We start from the raw sequence: 16091 nt of genomic DNA on the forward strand, positions 1-16091 counted from the left end.
ATTATTATCATTATCATTATTATTGCAAAGGGTAAGATTCGAAAGTGAAATTCTGAGTACACGGTCTTACGATAAATTGTCAAAAATTTTACCACCTAAGCAAAACAGCACCTTCAAGATCAAAAAATTGCAAAGAAAACTCATCCCCTATTTCAATTTGATGCAAGGAAAAGGCCAACCAAACCATGTCTCATGTCCCACCGCAGAACATGGAGGAGCACACTGTTCCTCCATCCATAAAAGCTCGTCCTTCCCTTCCAAGCCCACCACTCACAGCACCACCTCACACGTCACTGGGGCAGAGGATAGCAATAGAAGGAATGGAGGTTCGAATCAGTGAAGTGAGCGTGCTGTGGGCTACGAGAGGACTGCTCCGAGGACTACATAAGCAGCGTGAAGGCGAGCTTTGACGGCGAATGGCTCTGCGCGGGCTCTGCTGCGAAGCGGTGAGGAGGAGGTAAGCAGTAATGGCGTGGTGGAGGAGGGCAATCAGGTTCACATGTCCTTCTGCAGCAAGATGAAGACGAGCCCTGCGATCAGGGTGGCTGATGGCATGAGGCAGATGCTGAGGAGGAGGCCGGCTGCCGGCGGAGTCCGCAGCATCATCGCCGACTGTTTCTGTTTCTTGTGGATTCTGCTTTTATATATATATAAATATATATATATATATATATATATATATATATATTTATATATTTATACATATATATATCCCCGAAGCGATGCTCTCGATCTCCTGACGTGAAGTAAAAGTGATCGAGTTTAGATAGAAGAAAAAGAGAAAATATTGAAAAAGGATTTTGTCGTTCTCACAATGTTTTAAGATTTACTACACATTGAGCCAAAATAAAACCTCTTTTTCTTCGTAATCAAATGGAAGACTCTTATTACCAACATAAACTTCAAGGTGTAAAATAAATAATTGAGAAAAGGCTGCTTGAAGAAGACTTCTAAAATCAAAGATATCAAAACCACACTAAAAAGTTCTACATCATTTTAGTGAATAGACAAGCTCAAGAACACACCTTGGACAATCCTTCTTAGCAATAAAGAAAATAACAAAGTTAGAACTTGCAAAGTTTGGCGATCACTACAAGTGTATGACTGCAACACACTTGGTCTGAAGGTACGAGCAGGTAAAACGCATCTCAAGTAACACGCTCAAAACAATCCATCCCCTGCAACCAAAGATGAAATTGGCAACAATTAGTGAATATTTAGTTGGTGGTAGGAAAAGAACATTGATTTAAGAACCTCTCTCTAGTTACGATGATCATTAAGCACATTTTTAGATCGACTTCTAAATTGTGAGGATGCTTTACTTGAAAACCAATACTTCTCTTCGTGCCTAGTCTTCCTAAAATTTCTAGTTAATGCATTCTACATTGAGACTGAATGAGACATTTTCATTAAAGTAGTAGTGGCCTTGTCAGCCCTCAAAATCTTGAGAACATCTGAGGCATTGTTTTGTAAGGAAAATGACAAATATTAACAATATAATCAGATGTGTTCACACAGATATATCCACATAATGTACTCAGCCATTACATGTTTTACTTAGCTACTAAAATTAGCTACTATGTCATGAAATGTAAATTTAGAAAGAGGCCAAAGGCAGACTATTCCAATCAAAAACAAGGCACAGAAATACTTACGCAGTCCTTCCAAAGATATTCTAGCAGTGCTATCCCCCGACTTAATCAAGCAAACCTTTCCTGCAACCAAAATGCATGACTGATATTGGTTATTAAGATGAACCACCGTGAAACATATTGATCAGCACAAGAATATATGAAAAACTAACATTTAGAGAACTGTACGAATTATCCTCAAACTCACAATTCAAGGAAAAAAATACAATCCCTCAAAAAAGGCAGCCTAGTGCATGAGGATCCCAAAAAGCATAAGTTTTGGACTTTTGGGGAGGGTCAATGGACAGAACATTACCTCCGCAAGGGACAAGTTGTTACCATGACTTGAACATTGGTCATATAAGTTACAGAAAGCAACCTTACCTTGACATAAATAAAATCTATGTTATTCCATCAGAAATCATACTGATATCATTATCATGACCTGAAAATCTAAACTTATTATATTTGTCATATAAAATGATACTGATATTACAGCATACAAGATACTACATAACCAGATGGATTATGACCGCATGTGAATTTTGAAATTCATCTGATATTCTATCTCAGAGAAATCCCTGCTGAGTCCAATTTATTTTTATGAAATAATCCAAGCTCAAACAATTGTTTATTAAGTTCACTTTCTGACAGACTCAAGTTAAAAGAAAAATGAAATAGGTGCATCAATGGAACAAGCAAATTAAACAACAGTACATAAAAGGATGATTAACGTACCATCACGGCGCACACAGATTTCAGGTATATTTTTCACTTGGCCAGTGATGTTGTCATTGTAGACTCTGGTCTCAATATCACCCTCAACAAAAACAGCAGAGCTGAAACAAAGTAGCAAATATAGATACAACTCATGAATACCAAAGGTTAACAACTATAATACTGATTGGGAAGCATGAAATCATGTTCATGTTTAAGAACTTCCACAAGAAAATAGAATCACAGAAAAATTGATTTGCTTAGTGTGAAAAAATTGCATACTTCTTCACCAACTGTTGAACAGCATATGCCCCAAGCTGGTCATTATGAACAGCAATTCGGTGCCACTGAGCTGGTCTTGGCAAATGCTCAGCACCAGTGATTCTTTGGTCAAACATACCACCTGTTCCAACCGTAAATATGGTCACTGTCTTGCCATTCCTTAGTATCTTTTGTACAGGAGCTTGACCAATTTTTCCACAAATAATTGCCTATATGGAGAAACATAGATGTTAAGAAGAATTAAAATTAAAAAAATCGCATTTTACATGTGATAAAAATGTAGCAAAATTCTAAAGTTGCCAATGATACCTTATGCACACCTCTGAAGCCCCAGCCCCTCATGGGGTCTACACCTTGTGGTTCCAACTCTTTCTTGTCTTCGATAAATTCATCATCCTCAATTCCAATCTTCTCCTCATTCTCATCAGATGATATGGTTGAAAAACATGCCTGGGAACCTCTATAGAGGCCTGTAAGTATAAAAAGTTCAAGACTGCTTCCCAAACACAAAATATGTATGTGAGGATTCTTGTTATAATTTCTTCTTCAGGTGCTTGAACAATGCACTTCCAACTAGAGCATAATCGCTACTAAGTTTCGTAAGCTAGGGAACAAAATTGCAACGAATAGTAACTTTCATCGATAGGCATTGAAACACAGAAATGAAAATTGCAAAACATACTTTTACTAGAATCAGATTACCTAGTGGAAACCTCGGTTGCCCTAAACCTTCCTTCAGATGCTTAAGGACTCCCCATCTCAATAAGCCCACCTTCATATCTGAGCTGCAGAGAAACTAAACAGAACGTGACAATATCCCTTATCGCAGAAAGGCATGCAGCACCATTTCCTACTTGTATCTTTTCGTTTCTCGCATTAGTGTGAATATAGTAAAGAATTCTGAATCGAGAAGACACCAGTTGTTACTTGAACAAGTAAAGGACAAGTATTATGACCAAGCTTCTCTCAGTCATTCCATCAAACAATTGATAAGCACCAACTCTGAAATCACACTGGAAATGAATTCCGAACTAAAGGCATTTTGTCATACATGTAGAAGGCAAGAAGAAAGAAATCCCGAACGACTTATCTTTATAAACTAGTAGTAGGAGTAGTGGTAGTTACCTGCAAGCTTCTCCTTTTCACGTCGAGGGAATCGAGGTTGGAATCGAAAGAGGTCAACGAAGTAGGGGGAGGCGCGGCGGCTTTATGGCGAAGCAGTGTCGATAGGGGCAAGCGAAAAGTGCGCAGGAGCCGTCTATTTTGAATTGGACGGCGCAGATTAGCCGAAATTTCGGGACGAGGACAAGGTTGCCCGCAATGGGTGCGTATATATATTGGATATAAGGTTATTTAGGTGAGTTAATTAGGTTCATCGAAGAAAGTGAAATGCATGAATAGCATATTTATGTATCCGATTTTTTGAATATTTGGATTTATTTGATTCAATTAAGTTGAATTTGGATATGTGGCTTCGAAAATACAGATAAAAAAATAGATAACCGATTGGAAATATCAAAATGATTAATGGAGTTCATATCCAATTTGGATATATCTGATTAAAATGATCAAATCTTATGCAGCGAAAAGAAGCAATCATTTTTTTATGCTGCGTCTCCGTTGGCCATATAACAAATCACTTCATACAGCTTCCGTTTCTTTTATTTTGTTCTGATTCATGTCCAAAATAACTTTGACATGTCCCTACTTATCAAGCATTTTCTCACGCCATCTTTTTCTTGAAAGCTGAGAACAAAATAGCTTCTCTTCTTCTGCTACAACTTCTCATGTGCATGAGAAAAAGAAGTACAAACACTGAGCCAGATCTTTGCTATGAATTGCCAAAAAAAGATAGTGCAGCAAAACGTGTAGGGTATATGGATCTTGTGATCAGTACACAATATCTTACAGGGTCTGGATTTACCCAGATAAGGCCCTGTTTCATCGGGCGTACAACTCATGGGAAGGAAAACTGCAACCAGACTTCATTATATGATGCATATCCACGATTTGAATGTCTTGGACGATTTGGCTCCCTCCCAGATATGTAGTCAGTGCAAGTATCAGCACACTGTCCGACCATAGCAGATCGAGGCGATGTAAAGATTCTTTGCCCATTTTTCCTGTAAAAAGGCTTAACTTGATTAGGTTGGCTCAGAATGTTTGCTTTTTGATACCCAAACTTATCCACAGTACTGAAGCTATATACCTTACCATAATACCCACACTCAAATTTTTTTACTTTTGGGTCATAAAAATGTAGTTCACTGTACTTTTATGGGCTTGTACCAGTTTGAGAGGTGACCTATGAAGGAGATTTAATTCAGTGACAACTCTAACGGGGACCCAGCTCCATGATGATTGCAAGCCATCTTTGACATCGATGACTAATATTGAATGAAATAAACAAATAATGGCTCACTATAAAGTTATATAGATTGCAGTACCAAGCAAAGTAGGCATACGGTGACCTAGAAAAGAATGCATAGCACGATGAATTCATGAGACAAAGAGCATAGATGAAAAGGTACTTTCTTAGCAGAAAAGTGCAAGCCCTAGACTCAACCATTTTAGCAGGAAGAAAGTATCATTCAGCACAATATAGACAAAAAGCAAAACACAACCAAGTGTTCTATGATCATACACTGATCAAGACTAGATTATCTGGAAAGCAAACAGGGTTCCTATGACCAGAGTAAGATCTAAAATTCTAGGTAGCAAGTTAATCATGATAAGATTACCTTTACATGGTTGCTAGGGAATGCAGAAGTTCGAAGAGTTTCCTGTGTCTCATCCATCAATTTTCTTTTTGGTATGCTCAAAATAAAAGCAGCTTGATCAGGAGTAGCTGCAGTCGAAGTTATTCTGTAACCACTCTCCCATCTTCGGTGGATCCCTTCACTTGGATAAAGAAAATCTAACTCTACAACCTACATTCGAAAAAAAAAATCACAATAATTTACATAATCAGATATCAGTTTATTCATTCAGTTACATTATTGTTACAATCCAACTTCATAGGCCCACTGGCTTTGTAATTTGGAAATACTAAATCAGGTGAGTTTTAAGTTATGAGTAGTAACTCTATCCAACTTTATATACCACCATAATATAATACACTTCCAATGTCAGATTAATCAGGATATTCTACTGATTAATTCAATATTTTTATGAAAATATAGACCAAGAATGAAATATATAATTTGCTAATAGAAGGTTTGAACTTTATGAAAAGATCAAGTTCATTCGCACGGAGTCTCCTGTCAACAGAAGGAAAAACAAGAATGGATTTACCTGATCAGAATAGCCAGAGTTCCTTGACATGACTACCCCCCAGCGGCCGCCAGCAGTGGTCATGGATGTAACATGAAACCCTTCTTTCCACTTTTTATTGATCCACTTAAAAGGAAATGATTCGCTAACTTTATAGGATTGTTGCGTATAAGGAGTTCCTGCAATTATATCAGACAACAGTTCATTGCCATGCAAAAGGTTCTAAACAAACAGAATCACCCTTCTAGCTGATTAACCAAGAAATACAACTTAGACATAATGAGTGGAAAAATGAGGTAAAGAGAACTGTTATATAGATGAAAGATCAACCAAGTTCACAAGCTAGATCCAAGTTTTATTTATAACTGCCTAATGTATGCCCATTTCTCAAAAAACTTTCATCTGCCAATCATTTCACAGAGCTGGCACTATAGCTCTTTACCGACACTTAAATTCAAATACGATTAGTATCGATCAATTTTCATAAATAATAAAAGGTACATGACTCTTATCCCCTGCCTCCGTGGAACCCAACCTATACTCCCTTGCATTAGAAGTCTTTGTTTGATGCAGTGTCAAATTAAATGTACTGTTTCGAGTGATTTCAAGGAATGATTGGCACTCTAAAGCCTAAGGTAAAATCTAATATAGGTTAACTGATTAGTACAAGCCAGATGGGCTCACCTATTGAACCATTCCAACATTAGAAAAAGAACCAAAATAGCAAACCAAAAGGTTCAAAGTTTTTACTTCATTAAGCACTGTTCTGCAAACTGTGTCCATGAAAACTGAGAGGCACCAACCAATAAGCAAAGTTTGCAAGATGAGGATCCTTACAAGACAGGCAAAAGCTTTTTATAATTTAAATCTAGATATTAAACATGTATAGCTCATAGACTGCAGCAGTATAAATAAGTGGAGGAATGCATTTGAACAAATAAAAAGTGCCCCCAAGATGATAAATCTTGTACATGACAACTGCAAAAGTCGAGTTATAATGTAAGAGTTACAGTGTTGGGCAGCCAGAATACAACATACACAAAGTTTCTGCTGTATACAAATGAAAACAGAAAGAAATATTTGCATTCTTTAAAATACAAGAGTACCAATAGAGGATAAATTGATAAAGCCCAAAGTGATTTGGATCACAGAAGCAAGGTTCACTAGAGTGGGATCTGTCATAGAATTTAGGATCAGCTCAATCTATGGGTGGCGTTGACCAAATCAGATAGTGAATTTGAAGGGTTATATCAATATGCATACACGGTTCATATTGTGCCAAATTCCTTGTGATATGCATAGACTCCACAGCAACCTCTCCCTGATGGACATATTCCAGCCAAAAATATATGTCACACAAAGGAAAACAATTTACTATCCAAAGAGAAACCATAAGTTAGTTTCTCTCTCCAATGTGCTTTCCCATTTCTTTTTTAGAATGTGGAGCCACATAAAAAACTTTAATTTGCTATCCCTACTTGTGTAAAATTACTTCAATTACTTAAGAAGTGTTCTTAAAAATCAGTCGAACCATGTAGCTGACAAATTTGAAAGATTGCCTCCCAAGACAGCAAGAAGCAATTTGATCTAAGACTAGTTGAGAATCTAACATGATTAAGCAAGCATGCAGGCCTAAAAGTTTACAACATTGAAAGAAAGTGATATGGCAGATAAAGCATCACAAAAAAAAGACCCATGGCTCATCCAACAAATCACATTCCACTGAAAATCCTTCAAGCAGAAGGGCAAAATAAATAACAGATTATTCATTTTAATTTTCTAGTCAACCATGTCAAATTGGTTGAACCGGATTAATAAAAGCAAATCACAATATAGACAAAATTGCTACTCTATGACAAATATTCATTGGGATTATCACAACTAGAATAAACTGCAATGAAGATAATTTCATTAAGCATCAGTCTTGAAAAGGAAAACTAAAAATATTTTTGCAAAAAATAAAGATGCATTCAGAGTAGGCGTTTGTAGGATAATAATAAATTTGTAATCTAAATTATGCTTTTGCATGATAACATTGTTCACAAACCTTTAGACATTACAACTAATGAACTCCCATTTGTTGTACCAGCTATTGCGCTAATGTAGTAATTTTTCTCCCACTGCTCCATAATCCAATCCTATGAAAAGGACATAACAGAATACAGACAGAATAGAGCTGCCAGTGATCAAACCTAGGAATTAACAACTCAGACAAAATAAGTAGTTGCATATTTGCATATTAAATACCTTATGCAAGAAGATTGGTGATAATTCATAAACCTGGGAACAGAATCCTGTTCCTGCATCCATAATCAGGGCCCAGAGATTTGCTGAAGATGCCACACAACTGATATATAAACCATCTTCCATTCCCTTTTCTATATGTTGTTGAAGTCTTATATCCGCTACATTGTAGTGATATCTGAGAAAAGGCCCATAAAAATTGCTGACTGAAATGCATAATTATACCGTTAATTTGGATGTACAAGATATAGAAACATGTGTAGTGGTAGTTCCCTGTAACGGATGGTTGGATAAGGTACAACAGGTCCAACATCCAGCGTAGAGAAACCAGGCTTCCACTGATCTAGTTAAATCTAGTTTTCTGCTGTGCTAGTCCAATAGAAGTAACTTAATTGTAGTTTTCTGCTGTTGATACAGCAGTATGCCAGGTAAGGATCATAAGGCTCATGCCCAATCCTATTGTCACGTGGTGGGATGGGTTTATTTCTCAGTGAGATTAATTTTCCTTGCACCAAGATATAGAAACTGTGTGTGTAACAGATAACAATTAATAAACATAATAAGTAACAGAGTGTTTGACATGCTTGAGACCAGTGTTTTTCTAACTGGTTGGGACACAGTTGTCCCGCTCATCCATCAGCTTTTATCATTCGGTGAACCTTAGACCTTAAAATTTCCTTCAAAAATGGCAGATCAACTGCTTCAACTGGTCAGTTTGCAGGCACCCAGTTTTTCAGTAATATCTGGAATCCTACACAAATCTTAATAAAGCCATATTACAGCATCAGACAGAAATGAGAGTCATCAATCCTGCGTGTGCAACATACACTTCTATCCATCTCTTTCTCACCTTCTCACTCCCACTCTATTTCAAACACAACACCGTCTCCCTTTATTTTAATATTCCCATACCAACCACAGGATGAATTGTAACCTGAGACTAAGTCCAAGGGGCCATTGCCCAGGTTGGATTCTAAAGCATGGCTTCAACAACTTGCTGAAATGCAAAAAACATATGATACTCTACTTAAAACTCAAAGTTCTCATGTGTCCATTGACATGTTCAAGGGAATTGGTCTTTTATCTGAGGCGTTACCAATTCAGAGGATTGATACTCTGGATTTGTAGTAAAAGTAAAAACTTCAAATGCTGATGCAGGAACAAGAGATAGGCCATTTCTATCCATTCTGAAATATTACCAAGTCATAGTCAAATTAATTAGGAGACTACCAACTCTAAGAGTTAGTAGCAAAGTAGAACTTAAAATGATAGTGCAGGAACAGAAATAATTGGACATTGCTTTTTGTTGGTTCATAACTCTTGTTGCTTTTTGTTGGTTCATAACTCTTGTTACTGCTCACCCTTGAGCATGAAGAGAATAGATCATGAGTGCATTAAATATGAAAAATTGGTTATTGCTTTAACTCATTATAGAAAGTGAACTTTGTTGGAATATCAGCACTTGTTTGTTTTTGTTCTGAAGAAAGTGCATTGGGAAACAATTCCACCTACAAAAGCATCATCCAACTAAAGAAATAACATTTAAAGGCACACCATGAACTGATAACAGGGTATAAGGAATAGTATAAGAACAAAACTACTTGAAATTGTTTTTCATACCTCTGTTTCATGGGTCTCCTAGCATTATAAACTGAAATCCACTGAGTTGCTGGGCTTCCCAATCGAACTTTCTTCTTGGGCTGCTCGTCCTCTTCAAGGTTTACAAGCAATCTACCACGTTTCTGCCCCACCTAGATACCTTAACGATTAATAAAGTCATAGACTCAAAAAAGGAATCATATCAAAAGATAACAGTTCATGTAATGTGGAAAACTCTAATATGGATAACTCTAGCAACCTTTAGAGCCCCATCAATCCTGATAGGTCTCAGAGAAGTGCATGGTTCAATCAAACTGTCAAAAAGAGAAATAAGCTTGGAATAATTTGGTTCTTCATCAAATTTCATATTTGTCACAATCTCGAGAAATTGTTTGAATGGAGGAGGACAGTAACAGCATAATATATCAGGGGAAGTAGCCATTTTCTTCTTACAAACAAGAAAACTCTTGTTATCTCCCTGCATTAAAGTCAACACTGTTAATAAAATAACAGAAATCATTTTATGAGTATGTGAAAATAATAAAATACCTGATAACCTTGCCAGGGTAACCTTCCTCTAATGAGGAATATCAAAGTGTAGGCTAATGATTCCAGATCATCCCTCCGACTACCAGTGCGACCTAGATGAGCATGTACACTTGCATATCTAATTGTTCCCCTGAAAAAGAAGATTGCTTAATACAATGGATACCATAGCTAGATATAGATCTACATGTGTACACACCTAAATATATCTGGTCTTTGATCATATTCAACATGTTGGCCAGATGACGCTTCTTTCCATTTAGAGGCTGCACCAAAAAGACTCATTAATGAATCCATCAAATGTATCTATCCATAACAGCAATATAATAGGCAAGCAATTGAGCTGCCTAGAAGAAGATACCCCCTCCTAAAAAGTAAGCCTCCAACATAACTGGGCAAAAGACAAATGGTCAGTAGAAGCATACCCAAACCAAGATCAATAAGGAAAAGTTTCTTCTCATCAGCAGTTCCAGGCTGTCCCAGTAAAAAGTTTTCTGGCTTAACATCACCATGCACAAACCTAACCATGAAAGCATGTAAATTTTAACACAAAGTTGATCAGCCAAAGTAAATGGAAATCAGAACATAATCCCATAAGAGATAACCAGAAATGCATCAACTAAAATACCCTTTCGCATGAAGCTTCTCGAGAATCGATACAGCCTCTACAGCAATACATGCAGCCATATTTGGAGGCATCCTGATAGACACACTAGTCACAGAATGGCAAAGAAAAAATATTACAGAGTAAATGATAGAAGAATAGCATGTTTCTTACGTTTGGCCAACAGAATTCCACACATCCCAAAGACTAGGACCAAGCATATCCATAACCTAAAAGTTTTCATTTTTCTAAGTGGTTATCATAAGCTTGGGGGCAATTCAGCTAAATGTACATGAAAATTATCTCACTCACCAGAATGTAGTAATCTCCCTGACGGCCCTTGTAGTGAACCCATGGAATTCCATAACATCCATTAAGAGTGCTTGTGACCAGAACCAAAAGATTAGATTAATGACTAGCAATGCCAAGATATGTTTCGTACATGCATTTCATAGAAAAAAAGTTGCTTACTTGTAAACTTGCCACTCATATGGTGGGCCATAGTTGCAACCCTTGCTATTTCGATGTTCAAATTTAAGAGCCACCTAAAATAAGCAAGCATTAATACCCATTATGTACCTGTTAATCTTATTCCAAGCATGAAAAATTAAGAAAGTTATCGAATTCACCTCAAAAGCATCTGGACCTGTTCGCTCGCTTCCACCCGATAGTCTTCGGCCAACATAGACCTGACCAAAACCACCTTTTCCCAATTTCCTCTCTATCTTATATACAGGCGAGTTACCTACTTGAACCTGTACAAGAGATGCAAAATAAGCCCAGACATGACAATATTGAGCATGGAGCACTAACCAGAAAGATTAGAGTATATTACATGAAAAGAGCAGCCAGAAAAGAAGATAGATGTTTGTGTAAGGATGATAAAATTCCATCTAAGCCAGTGTATTGGAGTTATATTCCAATATAGTAGCAAAGACATAAAAAATCTAAACAATGATTACTAACCTCAAAATTAACATAATGCATTCATATCTATAGAGCAGGTCTACCTAATTCCAAAAATAAAATATTGGCAAGTTACACAATGAATAATGTCAAAATTCATCCTAAAGTTCTGACAATGACATAATTGTTGACTCAGAGTATGGCCTCATACTTTTACTAAATGGACAACTTAATCAAGAATAATAATGATGTGTCAATTTTAACTACTAAAATGCAGTACCTAGATATCATCATATCATACCAAGTAGACAGCATTGATTCACACAACAGGTATATCTAAAGGAGAATTCCATTCTCATGGCATTTTTCACTAATATAGTGAAGACTAACAAACAAATTCAAAAGGTACTTAATCAAGGTTATACAGGAGATCTTCCTAACCAAGATAGCTTCATATAATCTTCTTTATATAATCTTAACTTCCTAATACTAGTGTTGACCATAATTTTAAAGAGCAAAGTCTAAGTTCAAAATTCAGCAAGTAAATCAACTTGATTCAGAAACTGGTGATTTTCCATTTAAATATGAATAAACACAATAAACTATTTTATAACATCCTATTTCCATGAATACATGATATGCAGAAATACACGTGGGTAAATTAAAAAATTTTAAATAATCATTTACTGGGGGGCAAGTCTTGATACCCGCTCAGGGACAGGAGCTGTAGTAGATTCATCCTCAGCTCCCAAAACCTTTTCAGCACTTGCACCATCCATTGCCTTGACAGCAACTCCCTCAGCTGCTTGGTTCAGAATGAAGTCTTGGGCACCACCAGCAACAGCTCCACCTGCAGCAGCTCTGGGAAGTATCTCGCAAGGTTGATCGGGGTCCAAGTCAATCAGAGCAATGCCTCTTCCTCTACCACCAAATGTCGGCCTAGCTGGTGCTACTGAAGGACCTTTAGCTACTGCTGCGGCCTTTGAGCCTCTCCCTCTCCCTGCACCACCACGCCTTCTGTTTGGTGCAGGCAATATGGGATTTTCTGCTTGACCAAAGGGTTGAGGTGGCACTGGAATATCTTCGAGTTTCTTTGATCTCAGACGACCTTGCCGTGCTCCACTGCGCAACTCTGGCATCCTCTCCCCATGCACGTCACGCCCACATTAAGTTCCAGGAATTCCTCTTCGGTCTTCTCATCCGAAGGGCAATGGCATGGAAAGAAAAGGAACATGTTAGATTGCACAAGAAACTTGAACTAACAAGAATGAAAACGATCCAATTCAGGTCAGAAATGCAAGTCAAAGAAAATACAGCAAGCAATCTCCAGCAAAGGGAAATAAGTAAAAACCACAATTCTGAGTATAGGCCAATAACCCAGCTCTCTAGAATCAGATAACACCATGTCGACCGGAGAAACATGATGCACAAGTGGTAATAAGAACAAATTTGTCTCTTGGCTGCAATAGGATGATCACAGTGAATCGTCTTCTTGATGAACAAATCATCAGAATATATATCAGAATCATATTGAAGATTTTCTCAGCAATAACTATAAAGGAGGCCTAATTTTCCAGCACCATAGCCTTTTGAAAGGAATCGAACGCAGCCAAACCGCAGAGGTATATCTATTGTCCGATGCGAGTATTTTGAAGCGAAAAAATCTACCTTTTCCCTAAAACATCATCCATCAAAAGTAATCAGGCCATCTATCCATGTTTAAATCGGTTATCGATATCTTCCCTTCCCAATACCCAATAAAAAATCCGATCTTGCTCCTATATCAGGCATGAATAGATGAATCAAAAGAACAACGAGATAAAAGGAAAACGATCGGTTGTCCACCTTATCTTCAATCAACCATCAACCGTCGACACATCCGATAAAAACAAGAGCAAAACGGAATCTTTCTGAAGCAGACCAACTCCAACCGACGCACGCCCGATCACCCAGCCCAAGACCACGATCGGAGACCACCATCGGATGACAAAAACGCATCAGAAAAATTCAAAAGATTTTCAAAGAAACCCGAAGATCGACCCGAAATGCGGCGACGGAAACACGATCGGGGACCGGAACCAGAAAGATCGACGTCCTTACGATCGAACCCTAGTCCCTCGTGCCCGATCGAGCTGGGATCTCCAACGACGGCGACGGCGCGGTGGCGGTGGCGGTGGCGGCGGTTGATAAGCGGTTAGGGTTTCCTCGGGAATCGGGAAGGGGGAGGAAAGATCGGATTGTCGGAGCAACGCCAAAGAGGGGAAGAGAGGATGGGGATGGGGGGAAGAGGAGGAGGAGGAGGACGGGCTGTGTGCGCTACGGCGGACTTCCTCTGTCTCTCTCTCCCTTTCTTTGCGCTGTCCGAAATCTTATTTGTGTTATGTACACGATTCATGCATGCATAGGGAGGAGGTGAGTATAGCAGACGTGGCTCACGCGTCCACCGTCGGATGGGAAGCGGGGATTGACGTAGCGGCGGTGATCGACTTCGCCCTTCCATCACATCAGTGATTTCGAATTGGCATGGATATTATGATAGGGGTTGAATTTACAAGATTGACCTGACCACCTACTTGGGCTTGCAATGGCTTTAAAACCTACCTCTTCGAGGTAGATGCGCGTTTTTATTTTCTTCTCCTTCATCCCTCGTATCCTTTGGTAATGTTAAGAAGGTCAAACTAATCTAGTGTTAATTAGGTCACCATCTTAAATTATACTTTTTAAGACATGTATGTATATATACATAGTTCATCATTCGAGTATTGTTTTAGGCCAACGAGCTTATTAGGTAGTTGGATAAAATTAAGAGAATATTGGGCTAATCCAATGGTGACTCTCGCTTTTCGTGTGTCTGTTTAAATTTAAATTGATAATTATACAATTATCATACTCTTATAGGTCGATTCAAATTTTTGTTTGCTTTCAATATGAAACTAAATCGTTATATAAAAAATATTATTATTAAGGAGATGATAAAAAGAAACGATGCTTGTTTTCGAAAAGAATAATTTATATTTTTTTAATGAAAAGGATATGTTTATGTTGAAAATAGTTGTATAGGAAAGTTTTTTATAAGAAGAGAAAAAAATTAAGTTAATAAGCCTATTAGGAAGTATAGGAAAATCTTAAAGGATTTGAAATCAAGGAAATGGCGATGTTATCAGGGATAAATGATAACAAAAATAATATTTTCATATTTTAAAAAAAAATGTGTTGCTATATTTTGTGGTCGATGCAATAAAAGATGACATACTATTAATTCTTTTAGTGCAATGTATTAGGATTGTTTTGGCACTAAGAAGAGGGGTGAATTAGTGCTTTCGTAAAACTTTGATATGTTTTAAAATTTTGTTCGATGAAACATTGTATCAGAAATATGCTTGACTTAGATTAAGTGAACTAAGTAATTAACTCAAAAAGTAATAGAAATAAAAAGCAGAATATAAATTATAAGCTGAGTTTATAGTAGTTCAGTTATCGCGACCTACATCTTCTCTCGATTCCTCTTTCATCAAGGCCATCGGCTTTCACTAACGATCTTCTTTCAATGGACATAGACCAACTATCCTCTTACAACTATTTTTTCTTTTTCATAGGTTTATAAGACAATATTTACAAGTCACATATCTCTCTTACAATAAGCTTAAAACTTAAAGAAAAAATGAACACTTAGCACTTTACATAATTTTACAGCTCAGAATCACAAGATTTTTTGTTCTCTTTTTATACTTTAATAAGCAAGAAATAGTAGGTATTTATAGGCCCAAATGACTTCAAAAATATAATAAAAAAAATCTTATCTTAGGGTTTTCGAGGTACTGGCGGTTCCACCGCCTGCACCCTTGACAACTAGCAGTACTACCGCCTATTCTGGTCGATATTACCACTGGCCGGATTGACACTAGGCAATACCACTGCCTAGTCTGACAATACTACCACCTGACTTAGTTTGGGAGACTATGTCTGGGTGGGTACCATCGCTTGACATTGGTGATACTACCGCTTGACATAATCTGGGAGACTATGTCTGGACGGCACCACTGCCTAACCCATTTATGGGTCACTGGATATGCTTCCCAATAGGCCCAACTTAACTCCAAATCAGGCTCAATGGACCCCTAATTAAGTTAGTCTGATTATACCCGAAACTAACTTAATTAGACCTAGACTACTTCGATCTAGACACAAATGATTACAAGCATGAATCCTATATTGTTTGGCATATCATTGGTTCATCTAGCACTTCATCCGATCCTTTGGCGAATCACATTCTCCTTCGGCGTATTGCT

General features: G+C 37.6%; 2 protein-coding genes across 5 annotated transcripts; both read right to left on the bottom strand.

The window, feature by feature from the left end:
- Positions 1–948: 948 nt before the first annotated feature.
- LOC135584542 (single-stranded DNA-binding protein, mitochondrial-like) lies at positions 949–3924 on the bottom strand. 3 transcript variants are annotated; one of them, XM_065165570.1, is made up of 7 exons: positions 3756–3924; positions 3333–3410; positions 2940–3100; positions 2631–2839; positions 2370–2470; positions 1656–1715; positions 949–1178 (listed from the first exon to the last, which is right to left on the bottom strand). In XM_065165570.1, exons 2-7 carry the CDS (start codon positions 3406–3408, stop codon positions 1162–1164), a joined length of 624 nt encoding a protein of 207 aa, XP_065021642.1. In that variant the 5' UTR covers positions 3409–3410; positions 3756–3924; the 3' UTR covers positions 949–1161. The 3 variants fall into 3 exon arrangements, with proteins under 3 accessions (XP_065021642.1, XP_065021641.1, XP_065021640.1); XM_065165569.1 differs by having other exon boundaries at positions 3333–3426; XM_065165568.1 differs by having other exon boundaries at positions 3333–3415; positions 3756–3923.
- A 513-nt stretch (positions 3925–4437) lies between these two features.
- Positions 4438–14174, bottom strand: LOC135584536 (casein kinase 1-like protein HD16). 2 transcript variants are annotated; one of them, XM_065164421.1, is made up of 17 exons: positions 13903–14174; positions 12510–12994; positions 11526–11651; positions 11368–11441; positions 11209–11278; positions 11071–11126; positions 10921–10992; positions 10718–10812; positions 10492–10558; positions 10296–10425; positions 10006–10224; positions 9768–9898; positions 8151–8325; positions 7951–8041; positions 5925–6082; positions 5372–5560; positions 4438–4753 (listed from the first exon to the last, which is right to left on the bottom strand). In XM_065164421.1, exons 2-17 carry the CDS (start codon positions 12939–12941, stop codon positions 4694–4696), a joined length of 2145 nt encoding a protein of 714 aa, XP_065020493.1. In that variant the 5' UTR covers positions 12942–12994; positions 13903–14174; the 3' UTR covers positions 4438–4693. The 2 variants fall into 2 exon arrangements, with proteins under 2 accessions (XP_065020493.1, XP_065020494.1); XM_065164422.1 differs by lacking the exon at positions 13903–14174 and adding an exon at positions 13648–13856.
- Between the last annotated feature and the right edge of the window lie 1917 nt (positions 14175–16091).

The sequence above is a fragment of the Musa acuminata genome, chromosome BXJ3-8 (assembly GCF_036884655.1).
Source record: "Musa acuminata AAA Group cultivar baxijiao chromosome BXJ3-8, Cavendish_Baxijiao_AAA, whole genome shotgun sequence".
Lineage (NCBI taxonomy): Eukaryota > Viridiplantae > Streptophyta > Magnoliopsida > Zingiberales > Musaceae > Musa > Musa acuminata.

What these genes read in the sequence shown, in the direction of transcription:
- LOC135584542 (XM_065165570.1), bottom strand. Translation starts at nt 3,408, where the DNA reads ATGAAGGTGGGCTTATTGAGATGGGGAGTCCTTAAGCATCTGAAGGAA. An exon ending in GTTCAACAGTTGGTGAAGAA is followed by an intron (nt 2,471 to 2,630) that starts GTATGCAATTTT and finishes ACTTTGTTTCAG; the next exon opens with CTCTGCTGTTTTTGTTGAGG. An exon ending in AATCTGTGTGCGCCGTGATG is followed by an intron (nt 1,716 to 2,369) that starts GTACGTTAATCA and finishes TTTTGGTTGCAG; the next exon opens with GAAAGGTTTGCTTGATTAAG.
- LOC135584536 (XM_065164421.1), bottom strand. Translation starts at nt 12,941, where the DNA reads ATGCCAGAGTTGCGCAGTGGAGCACGGCAAGGTCGTCTGAGATCAAAG. An exon ending in CAGGTCCAGATGCTTTTGAG is followed by an intron (nt 11,442 to 11,525) that starts GTGAATTCGATA and finishes TGCTTATTTTAG; the next exon opens with GTGGCTCTTAAATTTGAACA. An exon ending in CACCAATCTTCTTGCATAAG is followed by an intron (nt 8,042 to 8,150) that starts GTATTTAATATG and finishes TCCTTTTCATAG; the next exon opens with GATTGGATTATGGAGCAGTG.